This window comes from Polyodon spathula, chromosome 7 (assembly GCF_017654505.1).
Source record: "Polyodon spathula isolate WHYD16114869_AA chromosome 7, ASM1765450v1, whole genome shotgun sequence".
NCBI lineage: Eukaryota > Metazoa > Chordata > Actinopteri > Acipenseriformes > Polyodontidae > Polyodon > Polyodon spathula.
The window spans coordinates 15,489,905-15,515,266 of record NC_054540.1 but is presented as its reverse complement, the minus strand read 5'-3'; the positions used below and the strand labels follow the sequence as shown (position 1 = coordinate 15,515,266).

Genomic DNA, 25,362 nt, shown 5'->3' with positions numbered 1-25,362 from the left:
AGGAAATTTTCAAGCCAGTAATAGCGCTCACAAAAGCTTTTTCAGATTAGAAATGTCTCTTTCAGGTAGTGAGATGACTTGTCTTTCAGACTTTTGTTTGCTTCTCATGCATAAGCTGAATTTAAGAAAATTTGAAGAACAGGGCCGTCTGGCAGAGAAAGCTATTTAATGTCATCCTTATTAAACTGTTGTCATGTGAATGTGGCAGGACTCTAATGATGTGATTTTTCTGGAACACATTAAAGCACTATGAAATGTATTAACGCAGGATGGCGTTAGTGAGGAACGTGTCTTTTTAAAGTTATCTCTGTTATTCAAATACAAACAGTAATACTTGTTTAGAATTCAGATTAAGGGTTTCTTTAGCCATACAAAGAAGCCTAGGTTTTGGTTTACCATGCAACATGTTGCTGAGACTAACCTTGCATTTATTTAAAGTGGTTTTAGCTAATTCCTAAAATATTACCAGTCATGCACTTCCTTTAGATATGTACTGTAGATTTTGCAAGACTCACCAGGTAAAGCAAACCTGTGTTTTCATTTTAAAATAAGATCACCTACCATACTTGGTTAAGAAAGCTCTCACTTTGCATGCGTTATTTCCAGGTAGCCACTTGTACTTCCTAAAAGTGTCTCCACTCCATCAACATAATGTAAAATTTTACGTCAATGCCATAACGTACCCCAAATATAACCTCAGTCTTGAAACTGACTCAGGTGACAACATTTTGGTCGAAATGGAGTTGAACTCAGCAATGATTCTGCTGACTAGATAGCTGAGCCATAACCCATGCACTGTATCTCGCTGACAGTTAGTTGCCAAAGGTGGTTTACCTGTCGTTTTTTTATTCAGACATGGTCCTAGAGACACAACTCTGTTTATCTGCCTATCAATCTGACAGTTCCGTTATCAGTGCAATTACTTTTTAAGCTCTTGCTATTATTACTTGTTCAAGCTCAGTATGGGCTGTAACCTCCTCTTCCTTGGATACCTTTCACTGCAGTTTGGCTGTCATACACATCTGGCCAAATCACCTAATTAGCACCAACCTGCAGTGTAAGTTGGTGGGGTGCACTGTATACAGATACTGTAATTGGTTGCATGAATGAAATCAGTTCTGAACCCGAATATCCGACCAACTTTGCTACTGATTGCTCCAAAAACTATTTCCTTTCCTTTCCTTTCTGTAGATATGGTATGTTACAATTGTCCAGAGAATGTTCATGAAAAATAATAGCAACATTGAAAAACTATCCAATTGCTGGGTTTTTCACTGAAATACACTGTTTCTATAAACATGTTTAATATATGATCAGATTGTTTATATGTACTATATAACAATGTGCACATCTTTTCCTGATAACCAAGAAAGTCTAAAGGATATGCGCTTAAGTCCTCAAGAGCTAGTAAAATTTGCTTTCTACAGACAGCCTGAAACAAATGCATTGTCGTCTTCTGTAAGACATTCTATAATTGTTTTTACTTGTGCCACTGTGTTAATCTTCTTTCCACATTGGGCTGCCTACTCATTAAATAATGCCTGTGAGTGATGGAAAGCTTAGGGTCTTGTTTTCTGCAGGCACCACATCTGCTGCGCTGTCCCATAAACCAAAAAACTGCAACATCTCTGGAGAATTTTATGAATCCTTGAGTAAAATCTTAAATGCAATACAGCTTTACTCACAGTTTTTAAACATTGAACCACTTGCTCCAAATATATTGAACTGTAGTTAATTATGTTATTTGTAAGTACAGTAAGTGGACAGGTTGAACAGGTTTAATTGTCCCGCACCCTAAAAAAGTAATGCAAAGGCCAGCCAGCCTGCAAAACCCAAACTGATGACTAACGCATGATGCCAAAAATGTGACTACAATTATTAGTTCCAGGTAGTGGGCCAGTTAATTAGCAATTAAGTTAATAGACCTTAACAAGTAATGCTTATTTAGTATCTGTTTATCAGAAAGGGTTTGAGTCATGGCGGGGGGAGTTTATTTTAAAGGTCTGCAAACTGGCCTTCGATTTGAACAGTCTCAGTCATAACCCAGATGAAGGCACTAGCTGCAACGTTTGTTTACTTGAATTAAGTATATGTTTTAACTTAAAATTCTGATTAATAGTTTTAAAGTTATGCATGAATATAGTATCTGATTCTTTTGATAATGTTAGGTTAACTTGTTTTGCAGGTAATAAGGGCTAAACTTGTACACTCCCAAGCAAACTTTGAAGAGCCTTGATTCTCCCATCTAGTGAAAGTTGTGTTGAAGTCTATTGAAAATGAATGGTAAAATAACAAAACATACTAAGTTGTGTGCAGTAGGCACTATAGAGGTTAAATGTGTGTGAAGTAATTAAGTAAAGAATAACACTGATTTGTCCATTTTTATATTTTGCTGGGGTCATAATCTTATTTTTAATGCATACCCTAGCAGCATTATTTAAATGTATTATAAATTTGTCTTGGATAAAAAAAAAAATAAAATAAAAACCTAAGCAAAAAATAAAATCATAAGTAACTGAGGACCCTCGGGTAATCTTTCCTTGAGAGCTGCTAAAATAAAGGATAAATTGCAGAGCTCAATTTTAACCTTGGGCAGTGACATTAAAAAAAAAAAAAAAAAGTCTGCAGACCTGGCTTAGAGCATAATTGGTTTGAGTTATGAAATGGTTTTCCCATTTACACATTTTGAAAGTACTGTACTTTAAGCCAGTGGAAAGTTCTTCTATCAGCTGGGGTTAGTAAACCAAACTTGCTGCAGTGATTGGTTATGAAATCACACTGTTAAATAAACCAGCTGTGCGTAGTATTCTAGAATGGATCTTATTTTGGCACTTGGGAATGTGGGGGGTGGGGGGTGGGGGGTGCTGTAGATGATAGTTCCAGGGCTGGTAATTTGAAGGAGCAGCTGAGGAATAATTTTAGCACTTCTCTGGGTACTTGTGTAAGCTTTGGATCTGCACACCTTGCCACGTTTTAATATTCAGTTTTGTTAAGATGACATTGATATGCCTATCAGAGCCAGGAAAGGTTCTTAACAAAGCCCTCTATTTACATAAGTTAACTTGAATGAGAATATTGGTGTCTATTTTTGTTCACATCAAAATACATTATATTCTTAGATGTGTTATTCTCGATGTGTTTAATTTGTTAGTCTTTCAAGTTCTAAACTAAATATTTTATATTCATCCTTGCTATATTTTATTTGTGCATTTGGGACATGTAGGGGGGCAATGCATTCATTATTTTAAATCCTTTGTTATAATGTTAGTTGCAGCGGGAACATACATGGTTGTCTACTTGTTCTTAATTAAGCTTGTAGGCTACATTTATTGTGAATAACCCTCTGTACTGTAATTTTTTTTTTTTTTTTTTTTTTTTACATCAAACCAGATCCAGGGTAAGACAAATGACGTGACCTTCGGAAGAAATTCCCATGTGTTGTATCAAACTTTGTCAAATGTATTACATTGATTGAAAAAGCCATGTTCTATTTTTAATTTCATGAACTCTTATCAAAAGCTTCTGGCACCTCTCTTAATGAATAAATCATAGGTTCCCTCAAGATTAATAAAGACAGAAATATATACCCTATGGGTTATCAAGCATGTGAAAAGTAACTCGGAGATTTTCAGAAGAAGAGACTGTGATCTGGTGTTATTAAATAAGATATGCAGAACTTTTTTTGGCAGTTTAATCAAGATGTCACTTTTTATTGGTGTTATAACTTTGAATCTCTGGAACAAAGGAGATGCACTGATTGCATAAAAGCAATAATAGATGCCTGCTTTTCCATTTGTATTAGTCTTTTTGATGGTTAAAAAAAAAGATGGAAAAATAATTGTTTGTTTTTGAGTTTTCAAAGACTGCAGTCATTTCATGTTATATTCAGGTACCTGTGGATGCATTTCAACATGATTTCACTTCTGTTGGGGAAGTGCAGGCTGTCAGGTTTTTTTCCATTTTTCCAGGCTGTCAGTTTACCTTCCATTTAGAGACCTTATTGCCCCATTGTCGTGCATGTTTACGTTGTATATCTAGAGTTTATGTCCTCGCCAATTACCATTAAAGAAAATACCCATTGTAGCTCATAATGTAATTATTAACCGTAATAAACACAATACCTCAATAAGAACTAGTGATTCTGGCTTAATTATAGATTCATGATGAAAAGAGATTAATATTATGTATGTTTAAGTATTTCAAATCTATCATAAATTTGTATTTGTTATAAGACAAAAAATAAACCTAAGAATCCAAATTATTACATTTATTCATATTCTCAAAGGAAGAAGAATAAAGGTTAGGCTTCATAGTTAAAAACATATGTATAAAGAAGAAATAAATTAAAACATTAAAGGAAAAGTAATGCATTGTTAAATGTTCATAATAAATCCTTGATGTGCTCTCTGGTCAAAGAGTTCTGCATTAGTGAAGCAGTCTTAATAGTTCATCATGCATTGTTCGGTTCAGTCACGCATTACATTTATATTTATATATACATGTGCCAGCTTCCACGTGGCTAAGTACGCATGTACAATGTTCAGCATCAAGTTGAATAGACGCACATTACGTATTGTTATGATATCAGTATCATGGCTTCAGTTCAGTTACTTGTAAACGCACAATATAAGTTTGATACTTATTCTGTTGGTGCGATGTTTAAAACAAAGTCTTCTTAATACGGCCGTCCTCTCTGTAGAAGTTATCTGTGTAGCAGCACAGTGCAGTATCTCTGTGAAGTCTGTACTGTAGGCAAAAGCTTTCGTCGTTCCGGAGACAGCCCATCTTCTCCGGGACAGCTTTGAAGATTACATCATTGTGTCTTTGTTGAGAACTTCAGCGTTTGATGACTTGAGCTACGAGATATTTTGAAGATATTTTCTCTCTGTTACATTAATTTAGCTGGGTAGTTTACAAACAATAAGCATTCACTCAAGCAATCAGTACAATATCTCAGATTTCATTATACAAAGTATAAACCATTTTAATTTTAAAAGGGATAGGATATTTCTAAAAATGATCAGGTCATACACAATTACACACTGACATTTCTTGTTAATAATCAGATATATTAGACAGTGTTAACAGCTTTTACAACTCATTTTCCTTTCCAATTGTAAAACATTCAGGTTTCCATCTATTCAAAGAAAAAGCTGGAAAGAAATTTTTGAAAAAATTTCTCAACACAGTGTTAAGATTAGTTTCACTAGTAACTGCAAAGAACAAACTAGTATTAGGATTTCTAAGGTTCTCAAGCAAACCCTTGTTAGAGATTAGAGATTACAAGTTTTCTTCCAACAGTTTTCAAAAATTTGAGCAGTGTTCACAGGAAAGGGTAGTTTGGTCCTCAAAACAAATGGCCACAGATAGATGGAATGTTTTAGACATCCTTCTAGTGCACAAAACCTTTTCTTAAACTTTCGCCAAAGGGGTGTGTTTGCACTCTCAGCCAATCACTATCTTTCTCAAAAGAAGTTATTTGATTGGTGGCTGATATCAGAAAGAGGTGTATTTTAACTTCAAAGGTTTTTTAAATTAATTACCTAAATTTTAAATGAATGATGTAAAACTTGTTTTTCTCATAACTTCCTTAATCTGACTTGGATTTTCATTAGACCTGTACGAATAGTTTGATACCAGATTGGATATACACAACCAAATCTGTCATCTCAATACATTGTTTCACTCTTTTAACGTAACTATAACATTTTAAGAAAACATTTTACTAACAGTCTTTATTACAATACATGTATATATTTAGTTTCATTTAAAAAGTTGTTTTACAATATTTCAGATCACTGTTTTCAGTATTTTCTATCTTTTCAGTATTCTGTTCACTATCAGTTTTCAGTATTTTTAGATTCTTTTCATATAAACAGTTAAATCATTATAGTTTTCCCTCAAATTGCCAAGTTACAGGTTTGTTTGTAATAGATTAATCAAACTTTATTGATTAATAAGATCTTGCATCAATATCACGTGTTCTCATATAATTCTTAATTTCTTTTAAGAGAAATGCTTTAATCATCAGAGTATGCTTGCCTTGCAATTCCATTGTTCCCTTTGCTTAGAACAGAACCATAAATTATTCAGATCTCTCCAGACCATTGTCACCTTTTGGAGATGCTTAACTTCAAATAACTTGTATCTTCCAGGACCAGATGCGTATCTGTTCCAGTGTCTGTTTCTTAATCTAATCAAGAATTACTTTTAAATTTCCAAAGACCATTTGCCAATCATTGTTTATACAAAGTTCTTAAACCTTAAACCTAATCTGCCAACTAGTCTGTAAGGGAGAGGAATTGAAAAAGGGGGAATCAAAACACAGATACATTCCAACCATCTGTATTAGTAAAATGATAAATTACATTCAATCATTAATTTTCTCCACACCATGTACTTTCAGCTGGAGGACGTAGAATAAAAATAGTTGAAATAGCTGTATTTGCTGTTTGATGTCTCTAATATGGATGCTTAAGTCATTGTTGAACTCCAATGTTTACACCTACAGCATAAATGCATAATAAATGTATAGAATATTTATCTCCAGAATAATTCAAAACTAATTAACTGCAGTATATATTATGCCTGTTATCTGTGTGTAATTTAATAATTAGTATTTCAAAGTCAGTTTGCTGAGAAGCTGCATGCAAGTTCCTCTTCCTTCACAGATCATTGTGAACTCCATCAGCAGTGCTCTTGTTAAATTGAGTTGTTTTGGTGTTTCATCTCATTAGCAAATAAAGCGGCTGAGAGGGCACAAGACCTTTGAGTCACTCTGAGTAATTTTGACAAACAAGAAATACATCTCAAGAAGTAGACTGCCTGCAAACGCCGCCCATGCTCTTTACACCCACATCACTGCGTTGAGCCAGAGTTCTGGAAGTCTGCATAATGAAGCAGGGAACGCTGATGTTTTTATCAGCTCAAACAGGCTGCTGTACCTGTTTAGTATCGTGCTCTGTTTGGGAGCTTGCTGAAAACTTAGTTTTTCACTTTTGATTTAAGTTTAGATTTTCTGGGATGTACATTAATGCTGATTTGAAAGGGCACTGCAGGCCTGTAAAGCAGCCGTCATAGGGAAGAGTGATCCCCCCCCCCCCCCTTACTGGGGAAAAATAAATCAAAGCTGTCAGATATTTTTTAGAGGTTCTGTAGATGTTAAGTCATAAAATGTATTATGGTGAAGACCAGTGAAATGTCTGTGACAGAAATTCAGACGTTCATGTGCAGAGCAGAGCTCATTTCTGACAGGTAATGCTGGCCCTCCTTGTAAGTTAGGACAGCCAGTATAATAACGTAATGACCTTTGCAGCCAGAAGGCCAAAGGTTTAAGTTCTAAGTCTGCCGTTGAACCTAACAAGTAAGCCCCAGACCCTCACTGGCCTTTTTGCATCTGTACCAGATCAAATCCATTAACTTTGCATTCACCTCAAACGTTTTGATCAATTTAGAAAACCTGGCTGTATTTTATTTCCACTACACAAATAGATACATAGTTATTTCAAATACATTTCTCATTTTAATTTCCATTAAAAAAAAAAAAAAAAAAAAAAAAACCTTTGACACCTCACTGTTTTCCTTGCTTTTGGAATCCTCAGGAATAAACCTGTTCCACTATGAGTGTATTTGTTCGCTTATGTAAATATATGTAAAAAAAAAATATGTAAAGCACTTTCTAATGCGATACATTACAGTAGTAATAACATACATAAGAAATAGTTAATAGTTAAGAAGTAAAAGAGGGCTTCTGCTGAGTTTATCATTTAAATCAGTGTGCAACAATGTTGAAGATTAATAACTTGCCTGTGTATGTTGAATGAGATATGGTGATATTGATGTAACCACAGAGGGTACCTGATTGCTGCCTATGGGATGCCAAATTAATCTGAACTAGTGTTGTGATCTCGTATTTCCACATTAGTGTTGTATCCTCCTTTTCCATTATATACAGTACTGTTTTTATAAGAGGGGAAAACTGTGTTTCAAGGCTAAGAAGGCTGACAAAATGGCTGCAGGTAGGAGCAGATAAGTATATAATAATAGTGTTTCCATATGCGTTTTCTTTTCTTCTCATTTATAAATCTCAATACACAAAATGCAATGATGTCAGCTAACACAGATTAGTAAGGTGATAACCAGTGATCCTAGGAATCTGTTTACTGTGGAAAAACACAGATTTTCTAGGTTTAGTTTTACACTTGAGGCTTTTTTTTCTTTGTTTGATAATCAAATCAATACACTTATCATATACAATCATCAACACAGGCAATTTTGCTTCAGATTTATACCTTCTGGTGCTGAGCGAGGCACACTGTCACATCCATGTTGAAACGTAGCTGCAGTTTGCTTCAGTATCCAGCACGATGTTACTACTGGACAGGCTGTTTAATGATACGGACACGATAAAAAAATCACCCCTAAAGATCGGGTCAATGAGTTGGACAGTAGCTATCCAGGTGACAAAGACTAACATGGAGATAAACTAATATGAATACTATTTTTTGTTTTTTATTACTACACATAAGTATTTGTAATGTTTCTGGGAAATATTTGTTTATTAGTGATTGATGGCATTGGTGAGCTTGCAACTTCCTTAGAATCTTATGTGATATGGGGGGGGGGGGGGGGGGGGGGGGGGGGGGGGGGGTGGGGGGGGTCAATTTTCACTTTTTATTTTAATTGCAGAATAACACAGGTTTTTATCTTTATCTGAGATTTTTTTTTTATTGCGGAAAAATAGGATTTTGGTTTTATTTAACAGTGAACACAATCAATCAATTAGTGATTAACAGGGGTGGATCTAGGCTTGTGGCTTTATGGGTTAACTAAATTCTTTAAGATACAAGGTTCCCTGTGACCCCACCTCACCTCAGCAAATGTATAACATACTTTAAGGAAATGTTCATTTTTTCCCCCTTCACTTTACAAAGGCATTTCCATGATTTTGTTTTATTTTAAGTAAAATTTTAGTTTTTGTTCAGATCTGGGGGGAGCCTGGGCTAGGGGCATAACCTCAACAAGGACTACATACATCTGTAATAAGATGAGAGAGGTACATTATGAAGTCCTGCATAGAACTCATAGGACACTATATTCTTAATTTGTTTAAACCACAGATACGATCAATATGTATTCAATGTCAAAAGACACAGGTACTTATATTCACTGTTTCTGACCTTTTAATAAAATTCTGGAACATGGTCATCCAAGAGTTAGGACTAATGTTTCATTGAATTAAAAAATGATCCTTGGATGCTTCTTTTGAGAGTGCCTACCGATGGGTTAACTTTGACTCCCACCCAATTAAAATGAGCTGGAAAGTTGTTAATTCTTGATAGAAAATGCATCTTATTGAATTGGATCATGGGTAAGCCACCCACTATAATGCAGTGGTATAGAGAGGTTTTTAAAGTTCTCCCCGTGAAAGGTTGCGTGCCATTTTAAAAGGTGATGAAAACTTTTTTTTCTGACTGTGTGGCAAACTATACTAAATCGCCTTCCAAAGGACTTGGCAGATATTGTGCAAGAGGGGTGGGCTGCTTTGGATTGGAAGTGCCCTGTTTCCTCTTATTCAACCTCTTGGGTGTCTCAAGCTGTTTGTATCTCTTGGATTTTGTGATTCACTGATGATTGTACTTATAGCACTCCCTTTTTTCTGTTTTAAAAATCAACACAAATTCATAAAAAAGAGCACGTTGAACGTAGGGATGTAATAGCTTAAACGATTTAACGGTTAACTGATAAATAAATTCATACCGTTTTTACATAACAGTTAACATATAATACAAATTGATAATGTATTTGACATTTTGTGTTTTAAAAATAAATTTCCCACAAAACATGAGCTTTTTACACACTGCCTCTGAACTCTGCAACTTGCCTGCCTGTAACTTTTTTTATTTGGCAACATATGTAACATAGTAAGAGAGAACACTTATATTTGATTTGTTTTGAAGTAGCCTTCACAATACACTGAGGCCGAACGTATTATGGACTTTTAACTTTAAGCACAATGTTCATACCACTTGCCCCACAAGTCGTTCAGCTGTGATAATTTGCCATTATATTGTGGTGATTTTAAAAAGAAAGTGTTCATGTGAGCAAAAAATGTAATAATATTTCAAGTTTATTTTACAGGCCATTTCATCTTGGGTCAATGCAGTATGTACTCTAAATGCTATAGTGCAATCAGCTCTCTTATCAGAAAGGACTGGGAATGGCAGATACATTTGTAATACTCATCTCATCCCAGTAAATAAAGCAAACTGTGTTTAATCTTTTTTTTTTTTTAATATTCATTCCTTTAAACATTTAGTGTAACTGAGAATTTCATTTACTTGACTAGAGGAGGAGTTTTGAAAGCAGCTAGTTACTATTTCAGCTGCTAAAATGGTGTTCTTCATTGTAGTGTTCATCCTCTAACAGCTCCATTGGGGTATTAAGCTAAGCTAGGGGGGTGGTTTTAGGTGTTTGAGCCCCCCCCCCCCATTCTCGATCCATCACCCCCCATCCGGAACGAAATCCTTGATATGCCAGTGTTATTAACCATCATCAAAAAAAAATCCTGGCTACGGCGCTGTAGTACAGTGATTGGTAAAACAAGAGAGGAGAATAATTTTCAGGTTCCTCCAAAAATTCCTCTGGAAAGAAACCAAATCTTAATCTTGTCTTTGTTTAGTTAAGGCCTAGTAGTGTAGCTTCAGGCTTCAGCTCGTTTTCAAAGGTGTCCTGTTATAGCAGAAGGTTACAGGTTTCAAAAACAAAAATAATAAAAACACATATTGACAAGACAATACACAAAGTACACATTACATTTACACAGTACATACCCATGGCCTATTTAAGTTCTGGAACAACAGTTGTTTAAAATTACAACATTTAAAATAAATAAATAATAATAATAAAAAACTTTTCAGAAAGTCTTAAACCTGTTACTGTCTCCTTGATAACAGTATGTGGGTGAATTTTGAAGACCTATACTTAATCTGTCATAAGCCAGCCATACTTTTTGTCTTTATGTGGTTAACTGCTTCAAAAGTTCAGTAGTACTTTTTAATGCAATTTAGATAGGTTGATCTCTCCATCAGAAAAAGCTGGCACTTAATTGACGTTACACACTCTGCTGCCACAGTCAGGGTCTCAGATTGTCATTACAAATTTAATACGCTGATGACATTATCAGTTCACTTGGTTTGTAATGCATAATGATTGTAATGAAAATGTATTTTTTCTTTCTAGTTTAAATTTAACATTACATATACTGTGGCTTGCAAAAATATTCAGACCCCTGACCAATTCTCTCATATTACCGAATTACAAATGGTACATTGAAATTTCGTTCTGTTTGATATTTTATTTTTAAACACTGAAACTCAGAATCACTTATTGTAAGGTGACATTGGTTTTATGTTGGGAAATATTTTTAAGAAAAATAAAAAACTGAAATATCTTGCTTGCATAAGCATTCAACCCGTGTGCTGTGGAAGCTCCCAGTTTGCACCGATGAAAGAAATTGCCCTAATGAGGACACAATTACCTTACCAATGGCCTCCACCTGTGAACCATTAAAGTTGCTGTCACATTTTCTGGATAAAAACCCCACTGTTGAAGGATCATTGGTAAGGCTGTGAATCTGAAGGAAAATGAAGACCAAAGAGCATTCTGCAGAAGTTAGAGATAAAGTAATACAAATGCATAGATTAGGGAAAGGGTACGAAACAATATCTAAATGTTTGGATATCCCAGTGAGCACAGTTGGATCAATAATCAGGAAGTGGAAGCTGCATCACATCACCCAGGCACTGCCAAGAAAAGGCCGTCCCTCAAAACTCAGCGCTCAAACAAGGAGGAGACTTGTGAGAGAAGCCACAGAGAGGCCAACAATCACTTTGAAGGAGCTACAGAATTCAGTGGCTGGGAGTGGAGTAATGGTGCACCAGTCAACCATGTCAAGAGCTCTGCATAACACTGGCCTGTGTGGGAGGGTGGCAAGAAAGAAGCCATTACTCAAAAAGTACCATCTGAAAGCACATCTGGAGTTTGCCAGAAAGCATGAGAGTGACCCAGCTGCGATGTGGGAATAGGTTTTATGTTCAGATGAGACCAAGATAGAGCTTTTTGGCCAAAACTCAAAGCGCTATGTGTGGCGCAAACCTAACACTACCCATGCCTCAAGACACACCATCCCTACAGTGAAGTATGGTGGTGGCAGCATCATGCTGTGGGGATGCATCTCATCAGTAGGAACTGGGCATCTTGTTACAATTGAAGGAAGAATGGATGGAGCAAAATACAGGAAAATACTGCAAGAGAATCTGCTTCAGTCCGCTAAAAAACTGAAGCTTGGGAGGAAATTCACCTTTCAGCAGGACAATGATCCCAAGCACAAGGCCAAAGCAACACTGGAGTGGCTCAAGAACAAAAAGGTGAGTGTCCTACAGTGACCCAGTCAAAGTCCTGATCTCAATCCTATTGAGAATCTGTGGCACTATTTGAAAATTGCGGTCCACAAGCTTCGTCCAACCAACCTGAACAACCTGGAGAAAATCTGCCAAGAAGAATGGGCCAAAACCACTCTGACACTGTGTGCAAAGCTGGTACATATTTACCCCAAGCGAAAGGTGGCTCTACCAAATATTAATGTGTGGGGGTTGAATACTTATGCAAGCAAGATATTTCAGTTTTTTATTTTTCTTAAATATATTTCCCAACATAAAACCAATGTCACCTTACAATAACTGATTTTGAGTTTAAGTGTTTTAAAATAAAATATCAAACAGAATGAAATTTCAGTGTACCATTTGTAATTCAGTAATATGAGAGAATTGGTCAGGGGTCTGAATACTTTTGTAAGGCACTGTAGTATCATTATTGTATCAGTATGTTAACATGCACTTAGAATTCTGTATTCCATATGTCACATGTTGTTTTAAATAAATCAAAACACTATTATTTATGAATGCATTGATTTCAAAACAAGAACGCTGTCCTACCTTCATCTTTAGAATTGGCTTGATTAACTGTTGCATTGAGTGTTTTAAAAACAGATTGCAAATGTTGCCATACTGCATTACTGAGGCTGTAAACTGACAGTGAAATTATGTTGCAAAACTATCAAATGCAGCTAGTTCATCATGTAAACCCTGAACTTTCATTAGATTTAACACAAGCTACCGCTCAGTGGGATTTGTATTTATTTGTCAAGTTTAGTCAGAGATAACGCCTTTCCCTCTACTGCAACACCATAATTCACTGTAGAGATGATGCATTTCTAAGGAAACTAAGGAAAGTGAAAAGAATATTTCATAACAAAAGGGCAAAAAAAAAAAAAAGGGGGAGACAAATTTTGACCACGTTCTCTATTAAAAACAGTATCAGCTTGTTACTGATTGATACTCAGTAATTGTGTGCACAAGGGAAACTAAGGAATTAACACGTTTTATTTCATCTTAATAATGCCTAACAATTTTAGATTTCTTAAAGGCAATTACTGAGACAATGAGTATAGGCACAACATTGTCAAACTACTTTTATAAAAGTGTACAGAATATAACTGCTAACAACCATTGTGATGTTTGATTCTTGGATAACAACATTAGAATTCTACAATGACGTTGTAAGAAGCTAACTTTCAAAGCCTTCATTGAGGAATGAAAATTGGGGACTGGGGGTGGAAATTTGTAAACCGGAGAACTAAATATTGATCATTGATTTGATGCAGGTTCTGTTAATGGATTACCTGGATGTGAAGAATACACGCAGCGCAACCGAACCCTCATCACAGATCAGCTACGCTAGTACAGGGAGTGACTTTGCTGCCTTCTTTGCCAAAAAGAGGCCCCAGAGACCCAAACAATCGTTGTTCAAGTAAGGAACAGTGTGTGTTTACATTCCCTATCTGGCTCGCCACACTTCCCATCAGTGTTTTGTTGTTTCTTGTTTCTTTACTTTTTTTTTGTTTTAGTGCCTGGGTAGAAGTGCAGTAGCAAATGATACACAACAGAGTGTTTTTTCTTTTTTGTAAATGTCACATTGATAAATATAAGAGAATGAAATTTGTGGAAAACAAAATGACATGCATTTTAAATGAGTTACTACACGGAAATGTAATGGACAGACGCTTTTAATCTCCTTCTGAGGAATGACATTTACCATTTCCCTTACTGTGCAGTAACCTTTATGTACAGAAGCAACCTGACACCTATTGATTCTGTATACATTAAAAAAAAATAATAATAACTTGATGCTTTTATAAAAAAAAAAAAAAAAGACTTTCTATAAATGTGTGTTGCTACTATATTCAGTACCATGCTTGAGATGATAACCATTACAAGCTTGTCTGATCCATGATACATAAAATTCGATCAATGGACTTAAGTTTGCTAGAAACAATGAGATTGCCCTTGAGTAGTCCTGGTTTTATCAATTTTAATACAGTAACATGAAAAATTTATCCAGATCACAAAGCAGATTGTAGACCAAACTAAGCTTGTTCAAGTGACATCAGTGTTTGCTGTGAAATGGGTCCTAAAGGTCCACATTCTATTTCAGGTTTGAATCGTCCTCTCATGCTATAAGTATGAGTGCTTACCTGCGAGAACAGAGAAGGGAGCTTTACAGCAAAAGTGGAGAACTACAGGGTAAGTAGAGTCTACTTAGCAGAAGGGATAGGACATTTATAACTCACAATTCATGTTAGGCAAAAATAAGCTCTCAAAATACATAGAACAAAATCAATTACATTATATTTCTTTTAATGGTTTAAGTGGTTTGAAGTTGATACAGCAAACATTTCTATTAGGTAGCGATTCATAGGCTTAAAATTTAAATGCAAATTATGCTTTTTGAAATAAATTATAGTTTAAAATTAAGAAAACACTTTTCAGTATCTTAACATTTTGAAACTGTCAGCCCATTTAATAGTTATATTCGGTTGTTCAAGTCTAAAGACCTTTTATTAACTAGAAATGGGAGTAATATTTAACACAGTAAAACCAATGAGACTTATAATGACATCCTGGTCAAGAAGTGCCAACAAGCCTCAGCACAGCTGTTATGTAGTCTCCCAGTTGTTTCGGCAGAGAGATGCGCAGGAGATATAATATTTTCAAGTCCTTTGCGAGGAAGACAAAATAATAAAATAGAGGAAAAACTTGTGGTTTCACATTTTCCAGAATTGTATAATACAACATTAAGTAGGTTTGAAACTCATCAAACCAGAGCTTCTGTATCAGCTGATGATGTTCGCTGTACCTTTTTCTTTTCTTGAGGATGTCATGGACCCACAGCAATCTTACATTTTTCTTTCTCTGGTAGAGCAGGGCGATCACAATTATCTTATTTTGTTTGCTGTTCATTGTTCCAGGTATTGTGTTGTCGCTCTTACAGACACCCCCCCCCCCCCCCCCCCCAAAAAAAAAAAAAAAAAAAAGTTTGATATGATGGTAGTGGCAGTAGTTGCATTTTTTAATTATGTATACGATAATGCGCAATAATATCAAAGTATAATAATGCCTTTAACCCACACTCTCTTTGCATATACCCAGCAAAGCAGACAAAACTCACAAAGAAAGAATGACCATATCTCAATTTTTAAAAGCAACATGTTTTTATTTTATTTTAGAAAACAATTGCCTGATATTTTGGGTAATTGTGGGGGATTTTGATGGTGTGTGTGGGTGGTTAAAATTAGGTTTTATAAAAAAAAAATTGTTGTATCTTCTGTATAAAAACAGTTTTCTTTCCCGCTGGCATTTACTGTTTGTTGCTTGTACATGCAGCCGTGACGTAACAACAGACTGCCCACTGACTTTCCCCTGCAGCGTTCGGTGTGAACAGTGGTCTGCGGTGTCTACAAAGCGACGCGCAAGGAGGCAGCATGCTTGCCACGTTCGTTGTGAACGACCCTTTAGTGTCTGTCTCTGCATTATCTTTTCAATTCTGTTGTGGGCAGAGATACAGAAGCACAAAGTTTCTGTATGCCATTCTAACAATGTGTAGACTTGGCTGAAGCGCACTGATTTTTTATTTTTGTTTATGCTGTACTTTCTTGAGTTATTGTCAAACTACCAATTTTATCTAAAAAATATGTTGAAATACGTGTTGTAATCCCTTGAGTGCATCCTAATTAGTGATGGCTTTGTTTAGTGGTACTTACATTACATATCCATTTGATAATGGGTTTGGAGACAAAAAAAGCAGTTTAGTAGTTATTGTGTCTAAGTAGTTTATATATGTATCCAGTGTACAGTTTCTGCTGTTGTTTGATTGGTCTATACAACTTACAGTCAATGTTATGTTCAGTTTACAAATGATGGGAAAACTGTTAATTAAAAATCTGTCCATTTTTTTTTCTCCATGGTCCTGAGAAAATAACGTTGTCTTGTTCTGTTTGAATTAATCAGAGTCCTGTCCATGAAGACAATAACTGTTCTCAGATGATGAAAAGTAGCCCTGATATTTTTATAATGGAAGTTCAGCACAGCATCTTGCTAAGGTGTGTGTGATAAGATATTGTCATTCAGAGAGTGAAAAAGCAAATTCTTTGGCTTATTAAAACTGACTTAATGTCACAAGCAGGTCCCACCTATAAAAATGTCACAGGCAGAAATGAAATTGTTTGAGAATTTGGTCAGAGAGACCAATTTCAGGAGTGTTTTGACTGTGCTTGTGAATGCGGTCAGAGTAAAGCAGCTTGTGCTTATTTGGTGCCTCGTTATTGCATATCACCCTATTTAGTTCTCATGAGTCCACTTATTTCCTCTACGTGTGTTTTTGCTAGTTTAACAGATTAGCAATGATTGCTCTGCAAAGCAAAATCCAATCAGGAAATTGTGTGCTATGTGTGAGTGTATAGGGAGGAGGTGATGGAGGTTGGGGGTCTCTATTAACTGGATCGCATTATGCCTAAGAATTCTAACAGGGTATTCGTGCACAATATAAATTTTTTGGATTAGCTGCAAAGCATAGCTACAGGTAGCATTTTAAGGAAGCTTGCGGTTTTAGTTTTTGATTTATAATGCCAGGGGTCATGGGTACTTGACAGCAAGGGCATTGCTTCAATGAAAAACGCATTTGTGACTCCATGTTGCTTCTGATTTTACCATTATTATAGTCATGAAAACTGTGCTTGTATTTATGTGTCTACAATCACAGACAGCTTTTTAAATAGACGTGCAATGGCACAGCAGTTCATATGCTTAATTTCAAGTAGATGTTTGTAACATCGCTATACAAGTTTCAAACACAGTGGCTTAGTGTACTACCTTTCTAAACTCAGTGGGCTGTCCTCTGCATCCCAAAACCACACAAAGCAGCGTTTGGCCCAAGAACTGAATAGCAAGCGTGGTTGTTAACTGTATTCTGTATTCTGCAATTTCTTTGTTTGTAGTTTCAGGTTTATATCATTTGTGTGAAATTAATAGCATGTGTGTGTGGTGCTTGGTCTTTTCAGATATTTTTCTTTAAGTGCAGTATTCTGAAGTTAATATTGCTGATATGTAATTTACAGTGGACAATTAGTGTTATCTGTTTGGTGCAGATGAACACGCTCACAATATAAATCTGGTAATGCTGCCGTATCTGTTGCATTCCTGTTGAGTAACAAATGCAAATTATTTGCTGAAAACAAGGGGTCAATGAAACTGCAGTCAACCCAGTTTCTGGATGTATTTTTGTGCATGTCTACTGAGTGGAAGATAGTCTGACAAAACAATATGATAACTAAGCATGAGTGAGGATGGGAATCTACCTGGTTGGGTTAATTGTGACCAGGGGTGACATTCTGCCGGTACTCTATAAAGGGACTTATTTTAATGCAGTACCAGGATTTCTTTTATCTGCTTTTCGTCCAATGTGCATGCATTCCATCCACTCTTACTGTTGTGTATTTTACACAGTCCACCAGCATCGTCACAGAAACTAAACAATCACTAAAGTATTCTCAAAATGAACCAATGACAATGGATGATCTGTTTACCTTGGCTCTTGGCAACAAGATCATGAGAAGTTATTTGGCAGCTTTGGTGCCAATCATTTATTAAACCAATTGGTCTCATCTGCCTATGGATTTATATGACTGGGCAGTAACATTGTCGGTACCCTCCCATGATTGACCACTACTACTTCTTTAAGAAATGAAAAGTAAGACGGTAGTTCATTGAATGAATGACATCTGAAGGATGAGTACTGTTATGCAATATTTAATTTCTTTTAAACCATCAAAATAATGAATATGATAAAATTTGGAAAATGCAAGTGTTTTCTGGGGCATGTGAAATAAAATACATTTAAAAGTAAAATACATGTATCAATGAATACTGGGAACCGTTCTACAGAGAAAAATAATAACTAGTACGTTACTGAGTTTTTTAATGTTACTCCTTTGAAGATAAAAATTAATGTCGTGTTAGCCACAAAGTTGTGTTGTTAAATTAAACTCTCCATAAGTCCATTTGGTTAATGATTCAGAAGTTGACTGACCGTTCTGCGAGAGAAAAAAATGACACTTAAAGTAATTCATTATACGATAAATTGTGTTTGTATATCTGAAAGCATTCGATTACAGTAAATCTTTATTTCACTTCCCCAGTGTTGATGAAGGCTGTAGCAGCTAAACACACCCACTGTTCTCCCTTGCTTAATAAACTAAACATGTTGCATTTTGTTTTATTTTTTTGTTTAGTAGTCGCCATTTGTTTTTATAATTTTCTCCGTAATTTGGGTTCGCCAATTATTTTTAGACTCGGCTCACCTCAACCACCCCCGCGCTGACATGGGAGTGGCAAATACAAATGCACGCTGTCCTTCGAAGTGTGTGCTGTCAGCCGACCACTTCTTTTACACACTGCAGGCCCACCATGCAGCCACCTCAGAGCTACAGCATCGAAGTACAACGCAGCTTACAGGCAAGCCCACAGGTGCCCGGCCAGACCACAGGGGTCGCTGGTGCGTGGTGAGCCGAGGACACCCTGGCCGAGTTTACAGAATAGGCTATACAGCGTGGTAGCTTTCTCTAGTAGACTGTATATAGTTTAACATTGTAACATATTATCTATCGCTTCTTACTTTACTATAAAATACCTGTCACTTCCTTTCGTGCCACCAGTTGAAAGGGAGCTACACCTGTGCTTTCGCAGAGATGGTTTACCAGTTTTGTGGCTGTTATTTACAAAACATAATAATAAGTTTTACAAGCAACGAATCCAGTCACATGTTCATTATTTTCATTCGCTATGATTCCAAAAGAATTCCACACTTGTGATTTACCTCTCGAAAGATTATCCACTACATGAAATAAATGCTGCGCTCTCTTTTGTTTCACCTTGTCCACAGGCATTTTTAATATCACCAAGCAGACGTGATAAAAAGATCTTGCGACTTATCAAACAAGCGACAACAACACCTCTTAGTCAGCTGATTCCTCCCTAATCGCCTTCTGCTTTAGTGCAGGAAATACGGGTACATTTACCTTCTAATACATTATCTTGGAAAGGGTTACAGACGAGTACACTGAAAGGACAGAAAACGTTTTTGGTGATTATTATTATTTTTTTTTTTTTTAAGTTTTTTAGATATTTAGCTCAGGTTTTCTGCCAGTTGAGTGGCATAAATGAAAGATTAATCATTAATTTGCTGTTTCATGACTGTATATAAACTATATTATTATTATTTTTGATAACAAAATAACTTTCAAAATATGAGCTAAAATAGTCTTAATGGTCTTAATAGGGACAAAATGTACCATTAAGCCCACATGTGTTCCTATTAAGCCCAGTGTTTATTGTGTCCTTTAATTTAAAGGTTGCAATTCAGAATTATCTTTTAAAATATGAAAACATGATGTTTAGATGAATAATTTATTTCCCTTTACACACTGCTTATTACTACAGGTTTTTTTTAAATAATACAAACTGTTTTCACTTATCAAATTGTGTGCCTTTAAAGCCACATCAAGCACATCCTTCAGCTTGGATGGAAAATCTTTCTGATCATGTCACGACTGACACGTGCATGACATCGTAGCGTCTTCCTCCCCTGTTGTTTTTACCTCTCCAAACACAGCTTTGTCCTGGAGTTGTAAAATATGAGTTAGATGAGATGGGAGCCTCAAGAGGAGCACATTTTTTTTCCTTTGCTTTTAGAGCTAGTTTCAGAGAGACATGTGAAGTATGTCCATCAAAAACAAGGACTAGGAAACTTCACATCTGAGACCTTGGAAAACAGATTTCAAAATAATCTTCAGTGACCTCTCCATCCAGCCATGATCATACATAGCATACATTGCTAATTCTGGACTATGCTGACACCTTGTGCTATAGAAGCGTTTGCCTTTGTATGTTACGTATGGAGGCAGACTTATCCCATCCGCCAGTCATCCATACGGTTATTTGTTCTCTTCCAGTAGCCAGGGATTTGGTAGATCTTTTTTTTTATCCTCTTGGAGCCAGGATTTGGTCAGATGCAGAGTCTGTGATGAAGCCAGTTTCATCTACATTAAATATGTTTTGTGATTTGTCATGGACTTTGTTTTCATTCAGTGCATTTGTAAGGATTTCATTAAACCAGTACCCCAGTACAGTAGGATCTGACATTGCAGAAATTGTTCAGATTTTCTGACTGAGCTCTGGACTTACATAACATGAAAGGAAATTTTGTGGCCTTTGATATGTTATATGCATGCGGTACAAACTGTCCAGTAGTTAAATATACATAAATGAAAACTGTGAAAAACAGGCAGCTATAGGGCTGAGTGTAAAGAGTTAAAAAATAAATAAATAAATAAATAAGAAATGCACCTTTTTCTTCCGATGCATGCAAAAACTTCACATCAGGCAATGGCAAAAGCAATGGAGATTAATATGTCTCACCGTGATGAACAGCTGTTAGGTCTCTTGCAAGCAGCTTATTTTAAAGCAACACCAGTGTGAATTATAATGCAGTAAAAAAAATAAAAATAAAACCCTTATATATATATATATATATATATATATATATATATATATATATATATTATATATATTAAATATGCAAAAGTGCCTTTTTTTTTGCCATTCCCCGTAAAATTTTGGAATCCCCCCGATTGGCTGCAGCATAGGGTGGAAATTCTCCACCCAGCACACAAAAATGAAACTCAAGCCCTGAAATGTATGTGTGCACGGGTGTTTTAGGACGGCAGAGAAGGTTTAATTGCCTTCCCTACCAAAACAGTTCACGTGCAGAATGTGCCTGAGTTCGATGAATGATTACCAAGCAATCAAGCCCAGGCTCAACTGCATTAAAGATACAGGGATCTCTCACGCTAGGCTGGATTGTGTTCAGAGGAGGAATGTCAATTTAAAGGTACAAAAATATAAACAGTTGCTACTTGTACTGGAGTCAGTGTTCGTTGTTCACTTATTGTCTGTTTTGTTTTGGCCTCCGTGCCATTTGTTTTGGAAAGTGGTTCAAACCTCGCAGTGCTGTGTGTCTCTCTTCCTGGTGTGACATCACCACCAAGCCTATTCGTGACAATAACATTAACATAATTCCATCACATTTCCTCTTGTTCAGCTTTGAGAAGCCTTTTCAAAATCTTTTTTTCTGGATTAGTTCATATTAATAATATAGATAGAAACACTCATAATATATCATTGTGGGATAAGTAATAAGTAAAATAATATTTAAAACAGGGATATGTTCTAATCTAAGGCTGTCATTGTAGCATGGCCAGCTCCTGTTGTAGGTGAGTACCCAGAGTCTGGAAAGTATGGGGATGATTTCAGTGAATACTATGGAGATTAAAATGGCCAAGTCAAGTACATCCTTTTTTTTTTTAAATAATAGTGCCTGTTACATTAAAAATGTCAGCCTCCATTGTGCATTGTTTGACTAAGACTTTTTGTATATATTTTTTGTTATAGCAGTTTTTTCTTTTTTTGGAATATCTTAAAACAAAACTCCCTCTACAGCAGTTAATGTCCAGTGTAATATTTCTTAATACTTATAATTTAAGGTTTAACTTAAGTGTTCTATTACAGTACATGACTGAGTGATGCATGCAGAGGGTACAAAGCTTTCAGTATTTTCAGCTTCTTTGTTTATAATGAATTACTTATATTGTATCATTTATTTAAGCTTTATTTTGTAGTTTAAAAAAGTGATTGTTTACCAGTATCTATACATTTTGGAAGTATTTATTCATTGGCACTCAAATTGGCAATTTTCTTTTTTATGTTTACACCTGGCTGCACATATGAGTACCTGCTGATTGTGACATTTGGGATTAATAGCAATCACTTGCCATTCTCTCAGCCTGTGGGGAGCCTGAAGTCTGCAAGGAGAAAAGCACAGAGGCTGTGCATGTACTGTCATTACTTCTCTTTACGAATATTATTGAAATGAGGGAATGTAAACTGAGTGATTCTGTATAGGTGTTATTTGTAGTATTGTATAAAAAAATCCTTGTGTGAATGGGTTTATTGTCTAAAACCCCAAAAAAAACAACAAACAAAAAATGACTGGCAGACTGACTGTGTGTAAAAGCACAAAGCCTTTCCTTGGAAACAATACAAGATTTTGTAGAATTACTGGGAAAACGTCTTTTACTGTCAACAATAAACTGTGGAAAATATTTTTTTCTTGTCTTTTTTGATATCCCCATTTGTGATGCATATACAGTTTTGGTACGGAAACACTGTATTTAATACTACAGCCCCATGTGCTCAAGGAAATTACCCCCCCCGCCCTGTCCACCCTGTGAGTCACCTGGTAAGGAGCATGTTGCGTGGTGTGCAGGGCGAGTCCCAGCTAGGGGAGCACAGGCTCACATTCTGGCTGTGCAGATTCGTCAGTGTTCTCTTTGGCTCTGGTTCTGCGGGTTAGGGAGGCAGAACCGTTCGGGACTGTTGCACCTTATTGCCTTACAGCAGACCTTACCAGCCAGGTGCCTAGTGAGCTCGGACGGAGGCCAGTAGCTTGCTGACAAGTTCGCTCTCAAGTTCCTGAGTGTAAAAAAGAAAATTGGCTTGGTCATGGGATCGGAGGACATCCACTGAGCCTTCACTTCTGCTGAGCTATAAGCTTGTAAACTTTTTTAACAGTATTAGACTCCTCCTTTTATTGTGCTGAAAGACTTAATGTACTTTTTATGTTATTTAAAATACAGATACTTCATACATCTATGGATTTGATCAGAGGATTGGGATGAGTGAACTACAACACATGAAGTTATTAGAAACAAGAAAACAGCAACAACTTGTTATCAATAACCAGATTGCTCTCACTAACGTATTTATGTGAATCTGAATACTGCTTAAGAATTCTTGTAGGTGTAGAAAAATGCAGATTGTCTTGTTAATTGTGACTCAGCAGAGTAGTTTTTATTCAAGCAGAAATCTTCATGGTATTACAGCACGTTTAGCATAACATGCTGGGTAGACTCTATTGTACAGAGAATTACAGAATAGCACCCTTTTCATTTGATATTTATAGCCACCAGCACACAACCTCCTCCAGGCTCCCCCAGTGGTTACCATACTTTATTATCTGATAACATGGGATGCACCCAACAGAATGTTCAAGGACACTCTGCTATGGAAGAAACCCAAGTACCTCCGGCCCCGAGCACGTAGGAACTCATTTCAACTGTGATTGGAATTTTACCCAGTCCTGCATTCCCCCTTTTGCTGTTCCTTATATAGAACACACACGCTACAGCAGTTAATACCCCCCCACATTTACTGCAAAATAACTATACAAGCTTCATCTTATTGCAAGCTTTTTTATCAAGGCCAGGCTTATCTATATTAACACTCTGTGCCTGCGTATCTGGATCAGAGTCGACGCCAAGAACATTTAGATAGACCAGCTAACCACAATTTGTGTCAGCATTTTTCCATTCCTATTGTCAGTCTTCTTTTGGACTTGGCTATAAAGCTTAGTCATGTATGATAATTTGTAACACTATAGTGCCAGTGTACACAGTTGTGTGTATTTCTTCACTGTTTTAATGAAAGCAGTTGATAGTGTTGTACACAAAGATGTATGTACTTTCTAAGGCTCTCACATCACAGCTTCCGGATTAGTTTGCTAGGGAGTGCACAAGGTTCTTTTTTAATTACCTGTCATAACAATCAAGTCAGTGGATGAACTGGAATTAAAACACACTGTCTACTGGCATGAAGTGCTCCTGAGTAAGAACAAATAAATATATATTTCACCAAGGATTTTATAATCCTTTCTTTGATATATATATATATATATATATATATATATATATATATATATATATATATATATATATATATATATATATATATATATATACACATACACACTAGTCAATTATCCAAACTAATTAAGATCGATACAAGTTTGCATAATCGATTTGTATGGATAACAATTACTCTACCTTTGATCATGTATAAAGTTGACATACACAAGTAATCACTGATGTTATAGCTTTACAAATCATTAAATGAATGTGATTCAGTAAAACTTCAGTTAAGGCAATGAAATACTGTAATTTAATGAACCATATTCCAAACTTTGAAAATTGTCAAAGAATTCACTGCCACTTTGTGTATGTCTGTATTAGTTTTTACAGTACATGCTATGATCCCATGATGAAATATTATCATATTGTCTCTGGGTGAAGGTTATGGTAAGGTCTAGAAGTTCACCTCTTTCAATCTAATGGGTAAACCATGTTTGTGTTGAACAGTATGTCTACAAACACCACAGTACAGTGGGCAAGAGTTTTTTTTTCATTCTGGGGTCCTGAAATAGTTTAAATTATTCATGTAGGTTTTATTTTTATTATGAGCAGATTGTCAGCTGCAGACTGCTTTTCTACAGCGGGAGACGATTGTTCTTAATTCAATTTTCAATGCAAAAAAAATATCTCGAGCAATATTCTTAAGAAAAAATTATATTCATATGAATTAATTGTCATTGCATTTCTCCAAATAATAAAGCAGTAATATATAATCGATCACATAATTTCTCATCATTTATGCCTTGAAGAGAGAAGTAAGACTTTTTTTTAGTTAAAGCAGCTAATTCATATTTGTTCATCATTGCTGGATTTATTTGGTAAGTAATTATCAGCCACTGTTTTTTCACCGTCTGTCTTTTTTTAATTACATTTTCAGGTCAGTGTAAAGTGTCTACTAGTGATTGTTCAAGGATGGCTTCAGTTCCAGACTTAATTGCTGCCTCGGAACTTGGAAGCGAATATTGTAGAACCTTTGCTAATTTTAATCAGCGAAGAGCTGTCGTCTCTCTTGTCAATGTCATATTTACCTTTAATCTGCACTGCCTGATTAGTAAAGTGGATGAAAATAACAGTTCTTTGTTTGACGGGATCACTGCTCATCAGCT

General features: G+C 35.9%; 1 protein-coding gene across 2 annotated transcripts in view; it reads left to right on the top strand.

The window, feature by feature from the left end:
- Nucleotides 1-25,362, top strand: part of exoc4 (exocyst complex component 4) — a 157,207-nt gene that overhangs the window by 33,861 nt on the left and 97,984 nt on the right. For both annotated transcript variants that reach the window (XM_041254693.1, XM_041254692.1), the window contains exons 8-9: nt 13,724-13,869; nt 14,554-14,642. In XM_041254693.1, the coding sequence (XP_041110627.1) occupies nt 13,724-13,869; nt 14,554-14,642 (235 nt within the window). The remainder of the gene's footprint in view (nt 1-13,723; nt 13,870-14,553; nt 14,643-25,362) is intronic.